This window comes from Pituophis catenifer, unplaced genomic scaffold, assembly GCF_029215685.1.
Source record: "Pituophis catenifer annectens isolate HBS135680 unplaced genomic scaffold, rPitCat1.0.hap2 SCAF_1, whole genome shotgun sequence".
Classification (NCBI taxonomy): Eukaryota; Metazoa; Chordata; class Lepidosauria; order Squamata; family Colubridae; genus Pituophis; species Pituophis catenifer.
In genome coordinates this window covers 354,879,450-354,903,689 of record NW_027256881.1, presented here as the reverse complement: position 1 = coordinate 354,903,689, position 24,240 = coordinate 354,879,450, and the positions used below count along the sequence as shown (strand labels likewise).

At 55.8% G+C, this 24,240-nt stretch overlaps 1 protein-coding gene across 2 annotated transcripts; it reads left to right on the top strand.

The window, feature by feature from the left end:
• The first annotated feature begins 6,151 nt into the window (after nucleotides 1-6,151).
• KCNN1 (potassium calcium-activated channel subfamily N member 1) lies at nucleotides 6,152-22,683 on the top strand. 2 transcript variants are annotated; one of them, XM_070944791.1, is made up of 9 exons: nucleotides 6,152-6,174; nucleotides 13,592-14,047; nucleotides 15,397-15,492; nucleotides 16,433-16,851; nucleotides 18,230-18,371; nucleotides 19,455-19,565; nucleotides 20,072-20,199; nucleotides 21,561-21,630; nucleotides 21,870-22,683. In XM_070944791.1, exons 1-9 carry the CDS (start codon nucleotides 6,157-6,159, stop codon nucleotides 22,146-22,148), a joined length of 1,719 nt encoding a protein of 572 aa, XP_070800892.1. In that variant the 5' UTR covers nucleotides 6,152-6,156; the 3' UTR covers nucleotides 22,149-22,683. The 2 variants fall into 2 exon arrangements, with proteins under 2 accessions (XP_070800892.1, XP_070800888.1); XM_070944787.1 differs by having other exon boundaries at nucleotides 21,867-22,683.
• Nucleotides 22,684-24,240: the final 1,557 nt, after the last annotated feature.

The following is a 24,240-nucleotide window of genomic DNA, read 5'->3' as shown; positions in this document are numbered from 1 at the left end:
AACCATGAGGGGGAGGGGCTTCTGTGAGTGAAGGCGGAACATTTTCCCAGGCCTTGGGGAGGGGGATGCGGAAGGGTTTGGGTACAGGGAGTCCTTCACTTAGGGGACCTGAATAACGGAAGGGACCTTGGAGGCCACCTGTGCTCAAGCAGAAAGTCCTCTCCCATTCCAGACAAGGAGTTGTTCAGTCTCTTCTTTGGAAAAGGTCCATTGATGGAGAACCCACAACTTCTGGAGGGAAGGAAGCGATCTCACCGTTTTAATTGTCCTCAGTGTTAGGAAGTTTCTCCTTCATTCCAGGTTTTTTTTTTTTTTTAATTTGATTTATATGCCGCCCTTCTCCGAAGACTCAGGGTGGTTTACAATGTGCTCAGCAATAAGGTTGCATCTCTCCTTGATTCGTTCCCATCCATTGTTTCCTGTCTTGCCTTCTGGTGCTTTGGAGACCAGGTGGAGCCCCTCAAACGCTGAAAGACTGCTATCCTGTCATCCCAAGTCCTTCTTTTCGTTAGACTGGATTAGAGTATTAGATTAGAAGGTTTGTGCCTGAGGGTTGACCTGGAGGGGGGATCTTTGGTACCCTCAGAGCCTGGCTATTTTCCTGCAGGTGATGATCTTTGTAAGAAAACAAGCCAGCTCAGAGAAGGTCCCTAAGCAGAACTGAGCTGCCATCATCTTTGTTGCTGTCAGCCAGGCAGCTCTTCCAAGACTTGGATTCTCATTTGTAAGCCGCTCCCTCCCTGCACCCCCCCCTCCAACACAACCACTGTAAAGTAAAAGCCACCCGGGCCTTGATGCAACCCCCTCCCCTGAGATTCCTGCCCTGAGACAGTGAAGGGTCTTGTGAGCAGTCCTGGGACCAGGAGCCCAGCAGGCGCCCCATTCTGGGATTTTCTCCCTCGCTTCTCTGAGCTTTGCACATCAGTGGTGGTCCCAATGCAATGCAGGTAGTCCTTGGACTTCCAATGACTCATTTAATGACCATTCAAAATTATAATGGCAATGAAAAAGAGACTTGTGACTGTTTTTCACACTTACGACCGTAGTAGCACCCCCAAGGTCCCCTGAGCCACCCTTGGACCCTTGGCAACTGGCTCGTATTTATGACGGTTGCTGTGTCTTGGGGGCCACGCGATGACCCCCTCTGCCACCTGACAAGCTCATCAATGGGGAAGCCAGATTCACTTCACAGCTGCATTACTAAACAATTCCAGTGATTCATTTAACAACGGTGGCAAGAAAGGTCATCAAATGGAGCAAAGCTCACTTAACAACTGTCTCGCTTAACAATATAAATTTGGGGCACAACCGTGTCGTACATTGAAGTCTGCCTCTATACTAGATTTCCAGGAACTCCCATTTCCTGCCCACTGAAGGTTCTCCCCCCCCCCCCGTCCATTCTCTGGAAGGCTGTGGTGAGGTTTTAACAGCTGCACCACCCAAGTTTTTGTGGTGACGATCCTATTTATACCGCAACGAGTGTCTCACCCGCTTTTAAGCGCTTGGTCGGTGCCAAAGCAGCCACGCTGGTGAGACTCCAAAACCAATAACTGCAGACCACACGCCTTGAAAACCTATTTCCTTCTGCAAAGCCTCCTTGGCTGCAATTCTGCTCCCAGCAGAGTTAGCAACTTTGCAGGAGGAGAATTTGCTTTGCCTGTTAACAGAGTTGCGGGTAGCTTCAAAGTGACATTGCCAACTTTGTTTTGTTTTTGTTTTTTTCCCCATCTGTTGGAGCCACAAGAGATTTAATCCACTTTTGGAAGGCTTCTGTCGCCCATCCTGTTCCGGGCACTTGAGGGGGATCTGTCTGAAGAAACCTGGCTGTGGCATTTTCCTGTGGCCCTGTTTCTCCTTTGATCTGGTTGTGGGTCCTTGTGTTGCCTTCAGAGGCAGGTTCTGCAGCATTCATGCCTCTTTTCTTTTCTCCTTTGTACATTTCTGATTCTTTGCACAGCTGGCTGGGGAATTCTGGGAGTTGAAGTCCACACATCTTCACACAGCCAAGGTTGAGAAACACGGGTTTAAGTTATCTCTGTAATGCTGCTCATATTCACACTCTGGTTCATACATGCAGTAGAAGCCACTGTGTAATTGCATTGATAAGATTTTCCCATGCACATTGGATGGGGGCCTGTTTCTTTTCATTGTCCCGTTCTTTATATACATCATGTGCTGCCGTGCTCCTTTTAAACAAACAGTTTAAAATGCTTTACCCTAATAGTTTCTACTTAGGCAGGAAAAACCAAGGGTACAAGGACAGATAAGTCAAAACCTGGCACAAAAACAGGAGCTGTGAGAGGGACCTTGGAGTCCTAGTGGACGATCACTTAACCGTGAGCCAACTGTGGGCGGCAGTAGCCAAAAAAGTGAATACAATCCTTGGTTGCATGAACAAAGGCAGAGAATCAAAATCAATCACGGGAACCGCTTGATAAAATCCTCAATAAGGCCACAACTAGAATGCTGCATCTAGTTTTGGTCACCGCACTACAAACAAGAAGTTGAGACTTTGGAAAAAGTGCAGAGAAGAGCAACTAAAGTAATGAAAGACCTGGAGACCAAAACAGAGAAAGAACAATTGCAGGAACTGAGGATGGCTGCTCTAGAGGAAAGAAAGACTAGGGGGAACATGAGAGCAGGATTCCAGTATCTGGGGGGCTGCCAGAAAGCAAGACAAGAAACAATGGATGGGAACTAATCGAGAGGAGCAACCTGGAATTATGGATAAAGTCCGGAGAGATTCTCAGTCCTCCAGGTCACGGTTGTCCCAAAGGTGCTTTTTCAGGAGGCAACGGGACTTTCTGGTTTTTTCTTTTGAAGACATTTCGTGGGCAATAGCACCTTTGGGACAACCATGACCTGGAGGACTGAGAATCTCTCCAGACTTTTAGCCACACTATTTGGGATGAACACTCTGGAATGGATTTCCAGAGGAAAAATTGCAGACCACAGGAACCATTTGCACCACTCAGATGATCTCGAGGACACAGGTAAACCTCCAAGTGCTTCAAGGACCCTCTAAAACAGTGGTTCTCAACCTTCCTAATGCTGCGACCCTTTAATACAGTTCCTCATGTTGTGGTGACCCCCAACCATAAAATTATTCCTAAAACCATTGAAAAAATGTGTTTTCCGATGGTCTTAGGCGACCCCTGTGAAAGGGTCATTCGACCCCCAAAGGGGTCCCGACCCACAGGTTGAGAACCACTGCTCTAAAAGGATGCAAATGACCAGCTGTTTGCAAGGAATATAAATCCTTCCGTTCCCCACCATCCTGCCAGAGCTGAAGAAGCTTCTTGGATGAGAAGCAAAACGTCTTCAAAAGAAAAAACAAGAAAGTCCAGTTGCCTCCTGAAAAAAGGACCTTTGGGACAATTAAGGAGAAACTTCCTAACAGGGAGGACGATTCACCAGAGGAACAGAAGTTGCCTCCAGAGGTTGTGGGTGCTCCATCCCTGGAGGTTTTGAAGAAGAGACTGGGCAGCCACTGGTCTGACATGCTGTAGTGTAGAGTTTCCTGCTTGAGCAGAAGGCTGGACTAGAAGACCTCCAAGGGCCCTTCCAGCTCTAATCTGAATTGAATTGAATGAGCTTGCACAAACAGTTTGCTGGGGACTCTCTTCTGTATTTCCGGCAGATTCCCCCTTTACCCCTGCACTGAGCTGTCGCTGGTTGACCTCTGGCGCAAGGACAGCACAGGCCGTTTTCCAGTCTTGCGCTCTGCGTGCCACGGAACTGCTTCATTCCGATTGGCTCCCACTCCTAGTGGCAGCTCTGCATTACTTCTAGCGGGCAGAGGAAGCTGTGTCAAAGCCCTCCTTCAAGGCGAAATCTCCCTCTGTTTCTTCAGTTAGTCCTCGACTTACAACCGTTTGTTTAGTGGCGGCTCCAGGTTCCAATGATTTATGGCTGTTTTTCCACACTTACAACCATGGTCACCTGATCGAAATCCAGACACTTGGCAACCGGTTCACGTTTGTGACGGTCACAGCATCCGGGGTGTGGGGGGAGTGGGGTGTTCCCATGATCCCCTTTTGCAACCTCCTGACAAACAAAGTCAGAAAGGGTGTCGGGTGTCCTGCTTGGGCAGGGGGTTGGACTAGATGATCCCTTCGAAGTCTGTTAATCTGTTAAAAAGTCAGTGGGGGAGCCAGATTCCCCTAATAACAGTGTTACTAACTTACCAATGGCAGTGATTCACTTAACAACGGGGGCAAGGAAGGGCATAAAATGGGGCAAAGCTGTCTTGCTTAGCAAGAGAAATTGTGGGCTCAATTGTGGTCGTAAGTCGAGGACCACCTGTAGACCGGCCGATCCTTGTCTGCTACCAATGTTTTGGGTGCCAACTGTTCTTGCAAAGGTTTTGTGTAGTAAGGGGCTTCGTCAGCTGCCTGCTTTATCTCCCGTAATACTCAGTAAAACAGCCCCCCTTTTTTTCAGCAGCCATCTGTGTCTCCCCTTTGTTTGAAACTCTCTTTCTCTCCAAGATCTGAGGCCCCCAAGTCTCACTGAACTTCTGGCCCCCTTCAGTGCTTGGATGTTGCTCAAAGCCACCGAGCTGCTCTCTTCCTTCCCGTTCCTTTCTTTACTGCCTTTTCTCTCCTTTCTTCCAGAGCTGAGCTGAGGTTGCAGCCTCTTTCTTACCTGCTGCCCCCTTCCGCCTCCTCCACCCATCAAACCAAAGTCGGCTTTTCTCCTACAGGAAGTAACTGGGTGGGGGGGGGAGGAGAAGGGGGTTGCAAGAATGAGAGGCAGTGCAAGCCCTTCCCTTACAAGGCAGGGCAAGAAGCAACGGATGGAAACTGAGGAAGGAGAGAAGCAACCTAGAACTAAGGAGAGGTTTTTTTAATGGTGAGAACAATCAACCACTGGAACACCTTGCCACCAGAAGCTGTGGGGGCTCCACCACTGGAAGAGACTGGACAGCCATTTGTCTCAAATTGTACAGGGTCTCCTGCGGGGTGTTGGTGTTGGGCTAAGAATAACAGAGTTGGAAGGGACCATGGAGGTCTTCTAGTCCAGCCCCCTGCTCAGGCAGGAGATCCTATACCATTTCAGACAGGTGGCTGTCCAATCTCTTCTTAAAAGCCTCCGTTGTTGGAGCCCCCACAATTTCTGGAGGCAACTTCAGTTCCACTGGTTAATTGTTCTCACTGGGAAAAAATTTCTCCTTAGTTTTAGGTTCCTTCTCTCCTTGATGAGTTTCCACCCGTTGCTTCTTGTCCTGCCCTCATCAGGTGCTTTGGAGAATGGGTTGACTCCCTCTTCTTTGTGGCAGCCCCTGAGATATTGGAAGGCTGCTATCCTGTCTCCCCTGGTCCTTCTCTTCATCAGACTAGACTAGGCAGACAGTTCCAGGAACCGTTCTTCCTACGTTTTAGCCTCCAGTCTCCTAATCCATCTTTGTTGCTCTTCTCTGCACTTTTTCTAGAGTCTCCACATCTTTAGTGGCAACCAAAACTGGATGCAGAATTCCAAGTGTGGCCTTTCCAAGGCCTTATAAAGTGGCATTAACCCTTCACGTGCTCTTGATTCTATCCCTCTGTTTAGGCAGCCTAGGATTGCGTTGGCTTTTTTGGCCGCTGCAGCACACGGCTGGCTCCTATTTAAGTGCTTATCCACGATCCAAGATGCCTCTCACAATTGCTCCCATGGGGACAGGTACCACCTCTACTGTACCTGTGCATTTGGTTTCTCTTGCCTAAACGTGGAACCTTTGTTTTTTCACCATTGCATTTCATTTTGACTAGAAGGGACCTCTAACGTCCTTTCCAATTCTTTCATTCTGTGATTCTATTTTTCAGCAGATTTTGGCCAGGAAAGGGGTGGGGGTGTCCTTATCATTGTTGGTTCTTCTCTGTGTAATAGAGAGTGCCTTGAAATACATCACTATGATGTGTCTGATTCCAGTTTGTGGCAATGGGGGGGGGGGCATCAGCATTTCCCTGATCTTCCTCTCTTCCTCCACACAGATCGTGAGCTCCCTCATTTTTGGTGACTGACAGGTGCTTTCTTCTCTCCCACCCCCTCCTCCTTCCCTTCCAGGTGGACGCTGAAACCAATGGCTCCCAGAACCAAGGAAGGCCACGGGCTGGCCCGGCTTCTCTCCACGGTGGGCCAACTGTAGGTTGAGCCCCTCCAGACCGGTCCCCTATGACTGGAGTTGAGCAGGTAAGCCCCCTTGCCCCCCCCAGCCAGATAGAAGGAAAGCTAGCCGCTGCTCCCTGAGAACCCCTTTGCTTCAGCTGGGAGGCAGCTATAAACGGCTACAAGGGCACTTATGGACATCAAGAGGTCATCCAGTCCACCCCATTGTCCAAGGCAGGATCTAGCCTCCAAAGCATGGGACATGTCCTGTGCATCTGAGTTCCAGTTCCAACTGCTCTTGGAAAGTGTTTTTTAAAAAAACTTTCAGCTGGAATTGGTTCTTCCATCTCCTGCCAGGAACAGGAAGGGTCAGCTGGTCATCCAGGATGGGGCGTCCTCCCAAGGCTGCCCCTTCGTCCCTTTGACCTCCCTTCCAAAGACTAAACCTCCTTTGGGGCAGGCTGGGCACAGCTGCCCATTCCCAGGATACTCCTGTGGACACCAAAGGCACTTCCAGTGGCAAGACCTCAGCTAACCTGCTCTTCTGCTGTTGTGCGGTTCATTTAGAGTTTTACAGCATTGTGGTGGTCATGGCAGACAGCCACATGCCAGTCCCTAGGACTGCCTTTTTTCCGAAGAATGCCAGGGCGTAGGTAGAAATTGTTAACATCAAGAGACACAATTCAAAACGGGGATGATTGGGGGCTTAGACTGGCATTCAGACGTGTCTCTTTTTTTTATTAGCTTGTCTTCTTGAGGGTGCATGCAGGCCAAGTCACACCCTGGTTTTGTTTGAGGTTTTGTCACTAACATTATTGGCTTTATCTGGTATTTGGGGGTACATGGGCTTCCTTGTGAATTGCGTTAAGCCACTACTGTTTGCCTTCGGTGAAATTCATGCAAATATTGAAAGAGGGTTTCGCTTCCTATTCCTGCCCTGGGCTTCAGGTGTTGGCACTATTATCTGTTGCTGAGCATGGGGACGGGAGGCTGTAGCCAAAAGGAGGAATTCCGTTTGTGGGAGGGAGGCCCACAGGCTGAGGCTTTGGGGCAATCTTAGCTGGAGTGGCCCTCCTGGGTGGTTCCCAAGCTCAAAAGAAGGAGCAGAGGGGAACAACAGGGGGCGCCACTCTCACCCAGAGAGACAGGCAAAGGGGGTCTCCAAGGAGAGCAGCAGGGGAAGGGGCAGCCCTGCGTTTCAGCCTCCCTGAGCGACCCCCAGGGAGGGCCGAGCAGTGGGGCACCCGCGTTTGCAGAGGAAGACCCACTGTCCAGGGCCAAAGTCGGAAGGAATCAGAACAGATCCCAGTGGATCCCTGCCCAGGGAGAAAGGGCTTCAAATGGGTAAATGCAGCTCAGGGTTGGGAAGCCTAAATGACAGACAACTTGACCTGCAGCAGCCTGGACTGCTACTGTGGTCGCTCCAGGTGGGTCCTGCCCCTGCCTCCTCCCCAGCTCTGGTTGGGCTCTGAACCTTACAAGGGGGGGGCAACAGGGCCACCCCAAGGGAGCAGCAAAGGGAGGGGACGACCACGGGGCCCCACCCTCCAAGAGCATCAGAGTGGGGGAAGCTCCGCTCCCTTCCTCCCTCCCTCGCCCCACACCAGAGTGGAAGGGGAGCCGCTGAAAGCCAACACTGGGCGATTCAGGCCGAGGGGGGGGAGGGCCCTGCTCAGCCAGGCTGGGTGAGGGTCCCGAGGGTCTTTGTCCCTCTTCTGCAGTGTCCTGCCAGAGCTTCCCTGGGGGGGAAGGAAAAGGCCAGAAGCCCCCTGAGGCCAAGGGAGAAGAACAGCTCTCGGGGGGGGGGGGTCCTTTAGGCATTCCTGCCCCTGCAGACCCCCCTCCTGGCCAGCTCCTCCTTGCAACGGGGCCGCTCTCAGCGGGGGGGTCTCGGGGCTCCCTCCTTCGCACCGCTGGCGCCCCCCCCCAACTTCTCCAGAGCCGCCGCCTGAGAGCCCCGGGCCGGCCCAGCCCTTCGCGGGACTCGCTGGGGGGGGGGGGGCTGCGGCGGGCGCGGGTCCCGTGGCGGGAGGGGGCGGGGCGGGGCGGGAGGCGTCGCCAATCCGAAGCGCTGCCGCCGACCGACCGACGGACCGACCGGCCGGACTCCAGCGGGCGCCTCCGGAGCGACGGGCCGGGCGGGCGGGGCGCAGCGAGGCCGGGGATGCCGTGGCGAGCGCCCGCCGTCACCCTCCTCCCGCCGCCGCCGCCGCCGCCCGCGCGTCCCCGCGCCCGCAGCGCCCAGCCCGCCGCGCCGGACCAGAAGCCCCCCGGCGGGCTCCGGCTGGCCGCCCGCCCCCGGCCCGCCCCGGCCCGCCCCGCGCCCGGCCACCTGGTCTACCTGTCGCTGCAGGCGCTCTGCGGAGGGGCCCTCCCGCTCGGACCGCCCCCCGACCCCCGCCCGCCCCGCCGCGCCCAGCAGGTGAGCTCCTGGGGGGAGGCCCGCCCCTCGGCCGGGCTGGGGCAGCCTCCGCAGCAGCCGCAGAGCCCGGAGAGCTGCTTGGCGGGGGGGGGGGAGACTGCGGGCCCGGGGCTGCGTCGTCCGGACCTCGGAAGACAAGGTGGGAGCCGCTGGGCCGCCCCCCTCCCCCCGCGCTGGACCCGGGGCTGCCGAGGCTCCGGGGCTCCGGGGCCGATGGGAAGCTTTGGGAATGCGTGCCTCCGCCGCCGAGCCCCGAGGTAGACTGCCCTTGGACAAGGAGGCCCCCCGACTAAGGCGGCTGATGGGAAGAGCCCCGAACGCGGATCAAAGGGGGCCTGAAGGGCCCCTTCCCTTTCCACCCCCCATAGCTGATTGATGGCTGCTGGGTGTGAAAGCTCCCCAGGCCTTGCCTCCATCGGCTTCCCTGCTGGACCAGCTGAATGCCCTCCTGGGGACCCACAGCTCAGGGAGTCCTGAGCCAGCCTGGAGCGCCCTTCCCTGGCAGAGTCCGACCCTGAGGCAGAGAAGAGGCCTGTTTCCCTTGAGTGCCGGGAGTGAATTCCGCTGCTGCTGGGGAGGGGGAGGTCAAGATGCCCTTGGAAGTGGAAAAGTGAGGAGGGGGGTCGGCCTGCCTTGTCTCCCCCTCAGGCTGCCCAGGGACCCTCTTCTCTGCCTTCCAGACTCCTCTGCCCCACCGGTGCCCGATCCAAACTTTTGCACGGGGGCTGGGTCAGCTGTGGGGGGGGGGCTGCATTTTGAGTATTCTGCCTGAAGGACCCTGGAGCTGAATTGTGCCACTGCTTGGCTATTGCAGATTTTTTGCGGGGCTGCCCTGTTGCAATTGGGGGGGGAACAGCTTGTCCCCAGTCAGGACTCCTAAGTGCAATAGTTATGACCCCATCATCCCCAACCAGTTGTGGTCATAGCTCTGGATGGTGGTAATTGTAGTCCCCAGGTTTGGGTTGCTAACCAGCCCAAAGGGGGCTTCTCCCGTGCCCCCAAATTGGCGGTTGGGTTTGGCCTCTTCAAAGCCCCCCCTGAGCTGGGCACAAGGATAGCCGGACCCTCTGCCCAGCATGACCCCTGGTCTCCCCCTTTGCCCTGCTTTGCCCAGGTCTCCAGGGCGGTGGAATATGGGGGGCGGGGGCGAGGGTCAGGCCGGGGGCCGCTTCCTCTCCTCCAGGAGATTCAGGCCACAGAGACGCTTCTGGCATTCTGGCTGCAGAAGAGGCAGCCTTGAGGCCTCACTGGCGCATTTTAGGAAGTGATCATCCTCCCTGGCCTGGCAGACTACAATGTCCAGCATTCCCAGCCATCGTGGTGTGTGGAGAGCCGGTTGAAGCCAGTGGTGGCCAGAGTGAGCTGCCCCCTTTCACAGCCCTTGCCAAGAGGGGGGTGCCCAGGACTGCCCCTGGGATGGGCAGGTGGGGTGCAGAGACCCACTTGGTCCCAAAGAGGGTGCCTTCTCCTCATCAGCGCTGCCCCCCCTCCCCAGCCAGGACTGTCCTGGGACCTCCCCCCTGAGGGGAGGGGGTGGGGGGAATCCTTTCTGGTCTTTAGATTCAATTCTCCCCCTCCCCCTTTAAGTCAAGGAAGGCCTTTGTCCTGGGGGGGGTCTACCCTCCCAATTTCCTCTGTTCCATTAGCGCCACACCTGCCTGCTTCTTTGGCCCAGCCATCGCCAATTGAAGAATCCCCCCCAAGACCCTCCTCAACATCTGTACCAGCAGCCATGTGGGGTGGGAGGTCAAGGTGAGTTCTCCCCTCCCCCCTCCCCTACAAGCTCCAGCGTTGTGGAGGGAAAGGTCAGAAGTTTTGGGGGCTGTGTATGTGGGGCACCCTCAGCCCCTCCCCCCTTCCTTTCCAATGCGGGGGACTGGCACCAGCTGAATGCCTACTTGGATTCCCTGGTGCCCAGACTAGGTGCCCCCCCTGCAGCCCCCTTCCCACGGGCCTGGCTGGCACGGGGGGCCCTTTGCTGGCAGAGGGGGGGGTTCTTCTTCCATTACTCCCAGTTACCGTCCTTTCCACCCCAGTGTCGAGAAGAACAGACTTGGAGGGGACCTTGGTGGTCTCCTGGCCCAATCCCTCCTCACACAGAAAACCATTTCAGACCATGGCTGGGAGAGGTGGGGGTTTCCCTGGCTGATCATTGCCCTGTCTGGAGGCCCATATTTTTCCACCTCTCTGACAGCCCAGTTTTAACTTTCTCCTTCCTTCCTTCCTTCCTTCCTTCCTTCCTTCCTTCCTTCCTTCCTTCCTATCTATCTATCTATCTATCTATCTATCTATCTATCTATCTATCTATCTATCTATCTATGTTTATTCGCTGGCCACACATCCAGTAGGGACAAGTATATACAATAATAATAATAATAATAATTTTATTTCTATACCGCCCTATGCAAAGTCTCAGGCGGGCACCCCCCCACCTCCCCCTCCCCGCTGTAATCCACAGGCACATAAGAAGGGGAGGGGCAGAGCACAGCCAGGGTGCCGGGTGGGTGCCTGTCCCATGAGGGAGGCAAGGAAGTCGACAGCAGAAGACGAAGCTACCTGTATTAAGGGGCTGCAGTGGCAAAATCTCCCCTGTCTGACCATCCTTCCCTCCCCCCCCCCATCCTGTGAGTTAGGAAGATGCCTTTTCCGTACCTTCTGCATAAGCCTCAGTTACATGTTGTGCTTCTCCCTTTGGTAGCTGATCTTCCCCATCTCCTTCAAGGCCACCCCTTCGGAGGGTGGAGGAGGTGTGGGGCAATTGTGGGGAGCCTTAATCTGCTTCCTGGTTTGGGCAACCTGATTGCATTAGGAGCCATGATGGCACAGTGGTCAGAGTGCAGCACTGCAGGCTAACTCACTGCTCACTGCCAGCAGTTCGATCCTGAGCAGCTCAAGGTTGACTCAATGAGGACCCACATTGTTGGGGGCAAGAGGCTGACTCTGCAAACCACTTAGACAGGGCTGTAAAAGTACTGTAAAGCGGGATATAAATCTTAAGTGCTATTGCCCATCCTTCCTTCCTTCCTTCCTTCCTTCCTTCCTTCCTTCCTTCCTTCCTTCCTTCCTTCCTTCTTCCCTCCATCCCTCCCTCCTTCCCTCCCTCTTCCCTCTCCTTCCTTTCTTCTTTCCCTTCCTCCCTCCCTCCCTCCCTCCTTCCCTCCCAGTGGTGAGAATACATCATTGCAGACTAATTCTGCTGGCTGCCAGGAGTTCAATCCTGACCAGCTCAAGGTTGATTTAGCCTTCCATCCTTCTGAGGTGGGTAAAATGAGGACCCAGATTGTTGGGGGCAACAGGCTGACTCTGTAAACCACTTAGAGAGGGCTGTAGAGCACTGTAAAGTGGTATATAAGTCTAAGCGCTGTTGCTATTGCATGAAGACGATCCCTGTGCGTTATTCACCTGGAGTCTGTGTGACCCCCGCTAAAGTGAGATGGAGAGAGGGGCCTTTGTTCTTTGGCTGCCATTGTTTGCTCACAGGAGGCTCTGGGTTCAGGTTTTGCCAGTAAGTCTGCATGGGCCCCTCTGGAGACTTTTAGACCTTCAAAGGGTCTTCATGAATCTGGGACACCTTTTTGCAAAAGAAGGGAAAGGCTAATTAAATGGGTGGGGGTGGGTGGGGGGCAGGGTCGTTATAGCATCTTGGCTTGTTTTGCATTCCAGCTGAATTCTGGCTGTCTCCTGCCCCCCCTCCCTCTGCCTTTTGGGCAGCCCAAACACCTTCAAAGCCAGGGGCGGAGTTGGGTTCCCGGGCAGGACAGCCTGGGTGCCAAAGCGTTGAGCCTTGTGGAGGCACAACCAGGGAAACATTGCCAGGAGAGCAAATGGAAAAAGGCTCCCAACTGTGGGAGTGGGCAGGGAGGTGCTGCCTGGCACAACGGGTGCCAGGCTCAGGTGGCACATAGATCCCACCCAGGAGGGCTAAGGGAGATTTGTGGAACAGGAGGGGGGAAAGGGGGTGCCATGTTGGGCTCACTGGCAGTTTTGGGGAGCTGGGCACAATGCGGGCAAGGCAAAGGGCAGACTGGGTTTGGTGGGCAAAGTCTCCTGGAGCTCGGATATATCCTTGTGTGGGGTGTGGGGGTGTTCTGGCAGTTTCCAGGAGTGACTGGCCCGCCTTCCTCCGAGAGGGAGCTTTTCTCCATGTGGTTCTCCGTACCACTGGCTGGTGACAGACATACCTGCTGAAATGTAGAATAAACGTAGACCTGCAGGCTAAGAACCAACAAAATCAACTTGGTGCCAAGTTATCTGAACCCAGAACAGCCTGGATCCCACCGGCATGGCTGCCACCTTCTCTTTTTTGTACCAGGTCCTGCTGGCGCCCAGGTAGCGAATCTGGGCAGCTCGGGGCTGGCACATTGGCTGGTAGAAGTTCTGTGGGTCGGTTGGGGCATTTGGAAGCCCTGTGGGCCGCCTCTCAGAGGTGGGAGGCCCCTGGCATGGCTTCCTCCTGTGCCAGGAGGGGGAGGCTCCTGCGGTCGGCTGTTGTGCCTGGGGGGGGGGGAACCTTGGCAGAGAGAGTGGCCCTGTGGGCTGGTTGGCAGCCACGGCTTCAATTGCTAGGCTGGTAAGGAGAGGAGGCTGTTTAGTGGCCAAAGTTGCAACGGCACTGAAAAAAGTGACTTACGTCCGTTTTTCACACTCACGACCTTTGCAGGATCCCTCTGGTCACATGATCAACATTGGGGTGCTTGGCAACCGGTATGAATTTATGACGGTCTCCGTGTCCCAGGGGGTCACATGATCCAAATTCAACTGCTTGGCCACTGACTCGTATTTATGACGGTCACAGACTCCCGGGGGGGGGGTCACGTGATCCCCATTTGCGACCTCCTGACAAGCAATGGGGAAACCGGATTCACTTAACAACCGCGTTGCTAAGTTAACAACGAGGGGCGAGAAAGGTCATGAAATTAGCAACAGAAATTTTCTGCTTGGCTGTGTTGTAAGTCGAGGACTGCCTGTATTTGGTTGGGCTCGCTCCACGTCCAGCTGGCGGCTGAAATGTTTCAGGGGTCTCCGCTGCTGACATGGGGCGCTGATGGGGTCTTTCTCCTCCTGCCTCCCCCTCCCCAGGTAAACGCGAATTGCCTCCCCCTGAGCCATGCGGGGTCCAGGCACACGGCCGGCGAGTGCAGCCCCTTCACCGAGATAGCCATGAACAGCTGCAGGCACAACGGGGGGGCCATCGGGCCGCTGGGCCGCTTGGGCATCTCCCCCCGCCATCTGCGCGAGCTGGACACCGAGACGCAGCCCCTGCAGACCTTCCCCGACTCCGACCTGGAGGTGGTCGTCTCCAAGGCCGAGCGTGGCAAGGGCTCAGACCCCCAGCTGGACGGAAGGGCGGAGGAGGGAGCCGGGGGGTCCGCCCAGCCCCAGAAGAGGAACCAGAACGTCGGGCACCGGCTGGGGCACCGGCGGGCACTCTTTGAGAAGCGCAAGCGGCTGAGCGACTACGCCCTCATCTTCGGCATGTTCGGCATCGTGGTGATGGTGACGGAAACGGAGCTGTCCTGGGGCATTTACTCCAAGGTAAGGCCTGCCGACCGGACAGGGCTGTCCTGGAGTCCGAATTCTGGTGCCCACCCTCTCACCTCTCTGAGCTTTCCGTGAGGTCCAGAAGGACAGCGTTGGAGGGGCTTCCCCAAATTGCCTCCCCCCAGAACGCCCCCGTTTCCCCCAGATTCGTGCTTGGCTCTGCCATTCCCATCGGTCTCTGGTGACAAAACCCACAATGATCCCCCCAGCCTGGGGGCTCCAATCTCTATTTGAAGCTCCCCCCACACACCCCTTCCTGCCCCTTGGCGCAGGTTCTACCCTTTCGCCCATAACTGAACTGGCACTTTTCCTGCTGGAGAGATTCCTCACTGCCTCCCAGCCATCCTCACTCAGACCCATGGCCTCCCCCCCTCCCTCCCTCATGCTTTCGCCTCCGAAGGTCCTCCCCACAAGGCCTCCAGGCCCATCCTGGCTTTGCTAATCCACGTTTTAACATAACCCAGCAGCCTTGATTGACAGCACCCGTCGGTTTGGCATGTCTTGGTCAAAATATGCCCCTCCACCCATGAGTGACTGCACTGAATTCTGTCCGACCCATGGACCTTAAGCAGTGGGGGAGGGGAGGCCAATTTGTATTCAACCCTGGGAGACAGACCAAGAGTGAGCCGGGAACGTAATCCTTAGTTAACTCATCCCCATCTCTGAAGGCGTATAAATTTAACAATAAAATAAGAATTAAAAAAAAAGATTTGAAAGAGAGGACGGTTGAATTGGCTTGCTTGTACTCTGTTTGGGGTTGGACTAGATGATCTTTGGATTCCGTTCCGATTTCATGGTTCTATACTCCCCACTTCCTCTTAGTGGAGAGGGTCTGTCAGGTTTGTCCCAGCTTGGGCATTTAGGAAAGAAAGACCCTCGACTCCATTGGCAGCAAAAAATATACTTGAACTAAAGCCAAGTGGTTAAGCAAAGCCAGATCAGAATATTTCTCTCTAAACCCAGTGATTTCCCCTTCTCCCGAGTCCCCCCCACCCACCCTGGTCCCTTAGCAAATATCCAATGGTATTCGATGGCTGGATCTGCCAGGCTCTGTTCTGGGCTGGCACCTCTGGTCCCTCTGCCCCTCCCTCTACCCCCTTGCTGCTTCCTCCCTCCTTTTAGGGCAGGATGCCATTGGGGCTGCCACCCATCAGAATGGCTCAACTCAACCCGACTGCCAGGATATTGGCTTGGCTTCATCCACCCCCCCCCCACAAATTTGTGGCAGTCCACAGGATGGGGAGGATGCGTGGCAGGTTTGCCTCCTTCCTGCCTGACTCCCTCCCTCCCTCCCTCCCTCCGTCTCATTCTCTCTCTCTCTCTCTCTCTCTCTCTCCGGCCAGGACTCGTCCTACTCCTTTGCCCTGAAATGCCTCATCAGCCTCTCCACCGCCATCCTGCTGGGGCTCATCATCATGTACCACGCCCGGGAGATCCAGGTGAGGCGCCGAGGGGCTGCCGTCCCCAATGCCCTTGCAGGAGGAGGAGGAGGAGAGAGGCGTTGCCAGCAGGCCCCCTGGGGTCGGTCCCGAGGACGGGCAGAGGGCTGTGCTCCAGGGCCTGCCCGGCTATGGGGTGGCAGGAAGGGATGGCGGGAGGCTGGCCCAGGAAGAGGCGGAGGGTCCAGCAGGGCTGCCCCGGGACCTCCTTCAAAGCTCTTGGCCCGCATGGCTGCCAGGCAGGCACAGAAGCGCCGCTGGGCTCTGTGGTGGGCCGATGCCCAGGGAGGCTGCTGCGGGTGGATTTCCTGGCACCGTAAGCAGAAGAGGCGGCCTCGCCTCTTAAAACAAAGCAGGTTCTCCCGTTGGGCTCCCTTGGGGCAACCGAGAGGCTGCAGGGGATCATTCGGCCCCCCTCTGGCCCTGGCCGGCTTTGCAGGGGTTGCATTGGTCACTCCTGCTCCTCGGCTTGCAACCACAACGTTTCTGCTTCGAAGAGAGACGGTTGTTCCGTGAGCTTTGTCCCATTTTACCGCCTTTCTCACCACATTTGTTAAGGAATCACTGCCGTTGTTAAATTAGTCACAGGGTCGTTAAGTGAATCCGGCTCCCCCCTTGACTTGGCTCCCCCTCAGAAGGTGGCAAAAGGGGATCACATAACCCGGGGACGCTGCGACTGTCATAAATGCAAGCCAGTTGCTAAAAGTCCGAATTTGGATCGTGTGAGAAGAGCCGTCGTAAGAGTGAAGAACTCTCATAAGTCACTTTTTCCAGCGCCAATGTAGCTTCCAATGGTCACTGAGTGAAGTGTTGTAAGTCGAGGACTATTTGTACAGCTCTTGTGAGTCAGAGCAGGGTCAGAGTTGGGGGCATCCGACGGAGGCTGCTGACCCCAGAGCCGGGCAGAGCCCCCGCTGACCGCCCTCTGTGCCCCGTCCAGCTCTTCATGGTGGACAACGGGGCGGACGACTGGCGCATCGCCATGACCTACGAGCGCATCTTCTTCATCGCCCTGGAGCTGCTGGTCTGCGCCATCCACCCCATCCCCGGCCAGTACTTCTTCACCTGGACCACCCGGCTGGCCTTCACCTACGCCACCTCGGAGGCCAGCACGGACGTGGACATCACGCTCTCCATCCCCATGTTCCTGCGCCTCTACCTGATCGGGCGGGTGATGCTGCTGCACAGCAAGCTCTTCACCGACGCCTCTTCGCGCAGCATCGGTGCCCTGAACAAGATCAACTTCAACACCCGCTTCGTCATGAAGACCCTCATGACCATCTGCCCCGGCACCGTCCTGCTGGTCTTCAGCATCTCCTCCTGGATCATCGCCGCCTGGACGGTGCGCGTCTGCGAGAGGTAGGAGCCCTCCCCCTCGCCCTGCAGGGGAGGCCGAGGGGAGCCCCCCTGCCCACAAAGGTGCCCCGGGGGTGCCAGCAGGCTGGGCGAAGGCCAGGAAGCTCCTCCAGAAGGTTCCTTGTCTCTCAAGGTCCCCTGAAGGGTTAGTGGCGCTTCGTATTGCGTGGATGACACCAGAGGCGGAACGGTGCGTCCTGGTTCGGTCGCCACGATGTAAAAAAAAGACATTGAGACTCTAGAACTCAGGGATCCTGCCTGCGGGGTGCTTAGATCTGGAAAGAGCCCGCGGTGCCCCTGCCGGTGAAAACGGAGCTCGGGAAAGTCGCGTGCAGCCTTCCCGAGCTCCGTTTTCGGTGGCAGATTGTTGCAGGAGGCCGTTGCAGCTGAAAACGGATGTCGGGAGCCGGTTTTCTCTGGCAGAGGGCTCAGCCCACCACCTGCGCCCCTGACATGAGTGGTGAGCTGGCCACGCCCACCCTGGCCCCCCAAAGCTCAAATGCAACCCTGATGTGGCCCTCAAGGAAATGGAGTTTGACATCCCTGCTCTAGAAACGGTGTAGAGGACCCGGATTGTGGGGGCAATAAGATGACTTTGTATAAAAAAGAACACCGCTTAGTGGGGGGGGGGCGAAAGCCCTACTAAGCAGGTATATACAAAAGTAGGAAGGCTGTTGCTTAACGCATTGTAAGCCGCCCTGAGTCTTCAGAGAAGGGCGGCATATAAATCGAACCAATCAATCAATCAATCAATCAATCAATCAATAGAGAAGAGCAGCAGAGATGATTGGTGGGGCTGGAGGTTACAAAGAACCGTTGCTGGAACTGGGTATGTCTAGTGAAGAGAAGGATTCGGGGTGACATGATTGCAATCTTCCATTATTTGAGGGGCTGCCCCAAAGAAGAGGGGGTCAGTCTATTCTCCAAGGCACCCGAGGGCAGGACAAGAAGCAATGGGTGGAAACTCATCAAGGAGAGAAGCAACCTAGAACTAAGGAGAAATCTCTTGACAGTGAGAACAATTTATCAGTGGAACTGCTTGCCACCAGAAGTTGTGGGTGCTCCAACACTGGAGGCTTTTAAGAAGAGGCTGGACAGCCGCTTGTCTGAAATGGCAGAGGGTCCCCCACCCGAGCAGGGAGTTGGACTAGAAGACCTCCAGGGTCCCTTCCAACTCTGTCACTTGAAGATCTGGGCCTGCGACTGGGTTGGACTCCAGCACCCATGATGCCCGGCCAGCGTGGGCAGATGATAGGCTGAGGCGAAGACTTGCACCCAGGGGGCGACCTACAGCAGGCAGGGGCAGCAGTGGGGTCCTGTCTGCTGGGGCTGGGGGTACACAGGAGGCCGGACCACTTCCCCCCCCCTTTCCCTCCCGCAGGTACCACGACAAGCAGGACGTGACCAGCAACTTCCTGGGCGCCATGTGGCTGATCTCCATCACCTTCCTCTCCATCGGCTACGGGGACATGGTCCCCCACACCTACTGCGGGAAAGGGGTCTGCTTGCTCACCGGGATCATGGTAAGGAGGTCCTGGATCAGATGGGTCCCTAAAAGACCATCTAGGCCAACCCAGACTTCCCAGCTGGGACGGGTTTTTAAAAAGGCTCCTTTTTAAAGACGCCGCCTGACCCTGAGAAAGACACCAAGGCCGGTTCTGCAAAGAGCAGTAAATTTTGGTACACAAGTGTGTGTGTGTGTGTGTGTGAGAGAGAGAGAGAGAAATAAGACGATCATCATCATCTGGACAGCCAAAGTTTGTTTCTCAGGTGTTTTTCAGAACTCTTGATTTTTCCACCTGCGCTTTGAAATGGGGCATTCAGCACTCTGCAGCCCCTCATCCCCAGCCTGTTTCCCCCTAAGAATTTCACCCCAAAGAGGCTCGGAGGGTCCTGTAAAGAGGGGGGGAAGGGAGGGCACTAGATTTCCTCCAATAGGTATTTTTTTGTCTGCCCCCCTCCCCCCCCGGCAGATAGATCTTGACTTACGGCCATTCATTTAGTGACCGTTCGAAGTTACATCACTGAAAAAAGCGACTTATGGTCATTTTTCACACTTACAACCGTTGCAATGTCACGTGATCAAAATTTGGGCATTTGACACCTGACTCCTATTTATGACGGTCGCAGATTCCAGGGGGTCACGTGATCCCCTTTTGTAAACCTGAGCCGAGTCAATGGGGAGGCCAGATTCACTTAACCACTGTGTGGCTCACTTAACAACTGCAGTGATTTATTTAACATCTGTGGCAAGAAAGGTTGTAAAACGGGGCAAAACTCATTGAACGGCAGTCTCGCTTAGCAGCCGAAATGTTGGGCTCAAATGTGGTCGTACGTGGAGGACTTCTTGAGCTAAGAGAGCTTTCCAAACGCCTCTCACCTCGGCTGGATTCTGCTTTATGTCCCTGACCTGCTGGATTTTTCCCTGCAAGGAATTTTAGAAATTCTTGAAACTTCTGAGATGGAGAAACCGAAAGGAGAGGGCAGATGGCTCAACCCACCCGGCCCTCCAGGGAACCAGAAAGCCAGGAGGGGGGGGTGGGGGGGTGAGCCTGCCTCTCTCCGTGGGGAGGGTGACTCTACTCTCCCCCTCGGTTGTCTTTCAGGGCGCAGGGTGCACAGCGCTTGTGGTTGCCGTGGTGGCCCGGAAACTAGAACTCACCAAAGCTGAGAAACACGTACACAACTTCATGATGGACACACAATTAACAAAGCGGGTGAGGCCCTGAGGAGGGGGAGGGGGGGGTCTCCTCCTCTGTCCAGCTGCAGAGATTTTCCCTCGCCCAGCCCCAGCTGCATTTACCCCTCTGAAGCCCTTTCTCCCCTGGGAGAGATCCACTGGGATCTTCTTCATCCCTCCTGACTTTGGGACAGTGGGGCCCGTCTGGAAACGTGGGCGCCCCACTGCTCGGCCTTTCCTTGGGGTCACTCAAAGCTCAAAAGCCGGACTTCCCGCCCCACTGCTCCTGGGAGACCCCTTTGGCCTGTCTCTTGGGGGAGAGAATGTTGCCCCCCATTGCCACTCCCTGCTTCTGCTTTTAAGGGGGGTCTCCAAAAAGATCCCCTCCTGGGATCCCATGGGAAGGGAGCACCCCCAAGACTTTGGAGCCCCCTCCCTGGGGAAGACATGCATGGGTGGGGGTCCTTTTTAGTCTCTTCCCTTGCCCATCGGGGGGGAGGGGGGCTTTCCCTTCTCACCTGTTGCCCCCCCCACCCTCCCCAGGTGAAAAACTCAGCAGCCAACGTGCTCAGGGAAACGTGGCTCATCTACAAACACACCAAGCTGGTGAAAAAGCTCGACCACGCCAAGGTGCGGAAACACCAGCGTAAGTTCCTCCAAGCCATCCATCAGTAAGTCCACCTGTTTACCTGCTTCCTGCGCCTCCCCCTGCCTCCCCCCTTCTCTGCCACCCCCCCATTGATCCGGGAGGGCCCCCCCATCACCCCCTGTAAGCTCCAGGCCTCTAAAGGGCGGGTGGGATTTGGTGTATCCGATGCCCGTTCCCCTCCCCCCCCCAAGTTCAAGGCAGGTGTTGGGAGCCTCGCCCTGCCTGGCCTGGTCCAGAAATGGGGGGCGGTTCCCCCAAATTGGGAGCTGCTGCCTGTATGGCTTCTGGAGGGCTGAGTCCGAGCCTTTGCGTCCATCTTGCTTCCCTCCAGAAGTTGTGGGGGCTCCATCACGGGAGGTTTCCAAGAAGAGGCTGGACAGCCACTTGCCTGGAGTGGTAGAGGGTTTCCTGCTTGAGCTGGGGGTTGGACTAGAAGACCTCCAAGGTCCCTTCCAGCTCTATTCTGATTGACTTTAAGTGGAAACGTGCCCAGCAGAGGAGTAGACCCTCATGCTAAGTTTCCAGTCCTCATGGCTGTGAAGGAAAGGCTGCTTTCGGGAGAAGCCTTTTGGTGCCAGTGGGAGGGCAGGGCCAGCTGGGTGGTGAGGCTCAACTTGGCTGGAGGGGCGGAGGAGTGGGCAGGGAATCCCTCCGGGGCTCACGGCTGTGGCCTTGGCAGACCTTCACCTCACCAGGAGCGCCAGGCTCTGCCACCCAGCACAGCGCTCGGCCTCAGGACTGCCGACCCTGCACCAAATGGGCATGGATGGCAGGGCCGAGCGGCTCCTTCCCCCTTGGCACTTTCTGCCACGTGACCTAATCCCCCTGGGTGAACCTCCGATGGGCCTGGGGACCCGGGAGGGGCGAGGGCTTTGCAAAGTGTTTCTGAGTGGTCAGCTGGGGTCATGGTGGACACCGCTACCCCTGTGGCTGTCCTCCAGAGGAGGAAGCTGCAGTGGGCGATTCTGCCCCTTAAAGGTGGGCTTGTGGGCAGCATCCGGGATGGTGGGCACTCTGTGGCAGAGCCCTTTTCCTAACCCAGCGATGCTTCCGTCGTCTGCCTGCATGACCCAGAAGTTTGGGCTGCGTAGGTAGAAACTCCACAGGTTCTGTGGCCTGGGAAGGGGATTGGGGGAAGGACCCCAAGGGGGACAGAAATGTTGGAGAATTGAAGGAAAGCAGAAAGACAGCTGGGGGGAGGGGCCTCTCCCCACTGCCCTCCCCAGAGAGAAGAGAGGGGGCCTCCCCTCCCAGGGCAGCTTCTGAACCTGAGGACTGGGTGGGTTGGTCTGCTGCTCCTCCCTCCCTCCCTCCCCCCACCTGGTTTTCTGCTAAGTCCTGGTGATGAGAAAGAGGAGGGTGAGCCCGGATTTTGCATTCCAGGTTAAGAAGCGTGAAGATGGAGCAAAGGAAGCTGAGCGACCAGGCCAACATGCTGGTGGACCTATCCAAGGTTTGTGAGGCAGCCAGCCATTCCCCCGAGTTCTGGTGTTGGGGAGGCCTCCCCCAGGCTCCCATGCCTAAGTCCCTGGGTCTCCCACAGGGGTTGATGCGAGCTGCTGCTCCTGCCCCTCTTCCCCGCGTCCCCTGAGATTCCGTATGCTCATAAGGGGAGCCCCACAAAGAAAGCAATGCAGTAGTCTAGCCGTAGTCCATCCGTATCCAGGTAACCTTGTTTCTCTTCCTCAGCAGACCCAGAACATCATGTATGACATGGTGTCCGAACTGCAGGAGCGCAACGAAGACCTGGAGAAGCGCATCAGTGCGTTGGAGGGCAAAATTGACACGCTGGGGTTCACCCTGCATGCGCTGCCCGGCCTCGTGAGCCAAGCCATCTGGCAGCAGCACCAGCACCGGGCCCTGCCCCGGGTCTATGGCACCTCCCAGGGCTCAGAGCGCTCTCTGTGGACCCCTACGCAGCGGCGGAAGTCTCCCTCCACTGCCCCCCACACGTCCTCCAACAGCGGGTGACGCGCACCGGAGCCCCAGAGCAGCTCTGCTACCTATGGCCATCGTGTGGCCGGATTCCCTCTGAGCTTTTTTCTGGAAAGCCCCTGAAGCACAGCCGCCTCCCCCCGTGTGCCGGGTGCAGAGGGAGGGCCCGGCAGTCTTTGGCTCAGCCTGGAGAAGAGGCCACCGTGCCAGGCCAGTTCCAGGGCAACATTTGGCAAAGCTTTGGGGCAGGGAGGGGTGGTCTTGGTAGAAATAATGCATGTTCATGGGAAGGAAGGAAGGAAGGAAGGAAGGAAGGAAGGAAGGAAGGAAGGAAGGAAGGAAGGAAGGAAGGAAGATAGGTGGTGGGCAGCTTCAGAGTTTCAGTTTAAAGAAGGAAAAATCTGAGCACTCTCAGGACGTGGGGGGCTGCCCCTTTCCCCGGGGGCACTGCAGGGAACGGGTCACAGCCTGTAGGGATGGCATCATGGTGTGTGTCACGTGACTTGGCTTGAACCAGACCCCTCGGCTTCCAGGGAGCCCAGGAGAACTTTACTTTTTATAATAAAATGGAAGGAAGGAATACCTTTTGGGTCAGCCTCAAAGTGCATCGCATCACTTGGCACCATTGATATTCTAATTTGTTGCGCAAAACGTACCCCACAAACGTGTCTTTTAACAGCATGAAAAGAGGTGGCAGCCCTGACCTGATTGGGTGTTTCATGGAATAGCAAAGTGGAGAGGAGCTGATGGAGAAACTCTGCGTGGTGGTGGTGGTTTGTCCATCATTGTTGATATAGATCTCAACACTACTAGACATGTTAAAACAATGGGGGGGGGGGGTTGTTTCCAGGCTGCCAGGAATGTCTTGGCACAGCGTTCCCCAACATTTCTGGCTTGGCAGACTGGCGGAAGTGGCTGGGGGGGGGGGAGAGGGGATGGTTACACAGGCGTGTGCCACACTTTCACAAATGCAGCTTCATGCACGTGCACTCGCCCACCACTTCCATGGCCTGGTTCCGAACAGACTGTGGTCCGGCACTGGGCCACAGACCCTTGCCCTGGCACACGTTAGACAAGGGGAAAATATAGGCACCACAGCTGTTTCATTGCTGGCTCTGGACAGCTCACACGTTGTGCTTCCGCAGCGCGCTTTACTTTGTAGGCTTGACAGGCCTTGTGGATGAGGCCATGCTGGGTAGGGTGGTTTTGTGCCAGTGCTTCCCAGATGGTTGTGTCTATGTCCCAACAACTTCAGGGAGGCCTTTAAATGTCCTTGTGGAGTTTCTTCTCCCCTCCATGTGAATGTTTTCCAAAAAGATTCTGCCTGGGTGTGTGCTCTCCTGGCACATGGGTGGCATGAGCTGTCCACCAGTCTCTCTTCAGCCACATGTGGGCAGATGATAGACATGGTCTCTGGTACTTCATCTCACCATTTGTTGCCCAGTATTCTGCGAAGACCAGTCACGTGGAAGTGGTTGAGCTGTCTTGCGTGCCTGATACACAATCCGCGTTCCACGGGCACACAGAAAGGAAATGGCTCCCACAGCTCCGCAGACCTTCAGTTTTGTAGCTGGATGGTTTCCTCGACCTTCCCCCACACCGGGGCACAGTCTACCAAAAGCACAATTTTGCTCTTCTGCAGTTGAGTTCAGTCTGAGTGGTCACTGCTCGGGACAGGAGTAGCAGAGGGAACTGGCCTGAATTGCCCTTTGATTGTGACTGTGTGCGTTGCATGAGGAGGAGCAGGCTGGTGCATGGTCTTCGAACATTGATGGTGAGTCCAAAGTTGGCACAAGCTGTAGAGAATTGTCCATGCTGACTGGCATCTCTGGCTCTGAGGCAGCATTTGGGGTACAATCATTGGCAGAGAGGAAGCTGCCTAGTACAGTTCCCTTCACTTTGGTGATAGTTTGAAGTCTCCTACGTTGAATGCCATCAAAGCTGACACCAACCAGAGCATAGAAGAACTCAGCGAAGTAGTGCAATATCAGAAGACGGGGAGAGACCTGGCCATAAATGGAATGAATCCTATCACATCATCATGAACTTCCTCAGGTTGACCAGCTTCCCATCCACTCTGTAGTTGAGGCTGATTCTGGTACAGCTGTCCTGAAGAGCAAAGACAGAC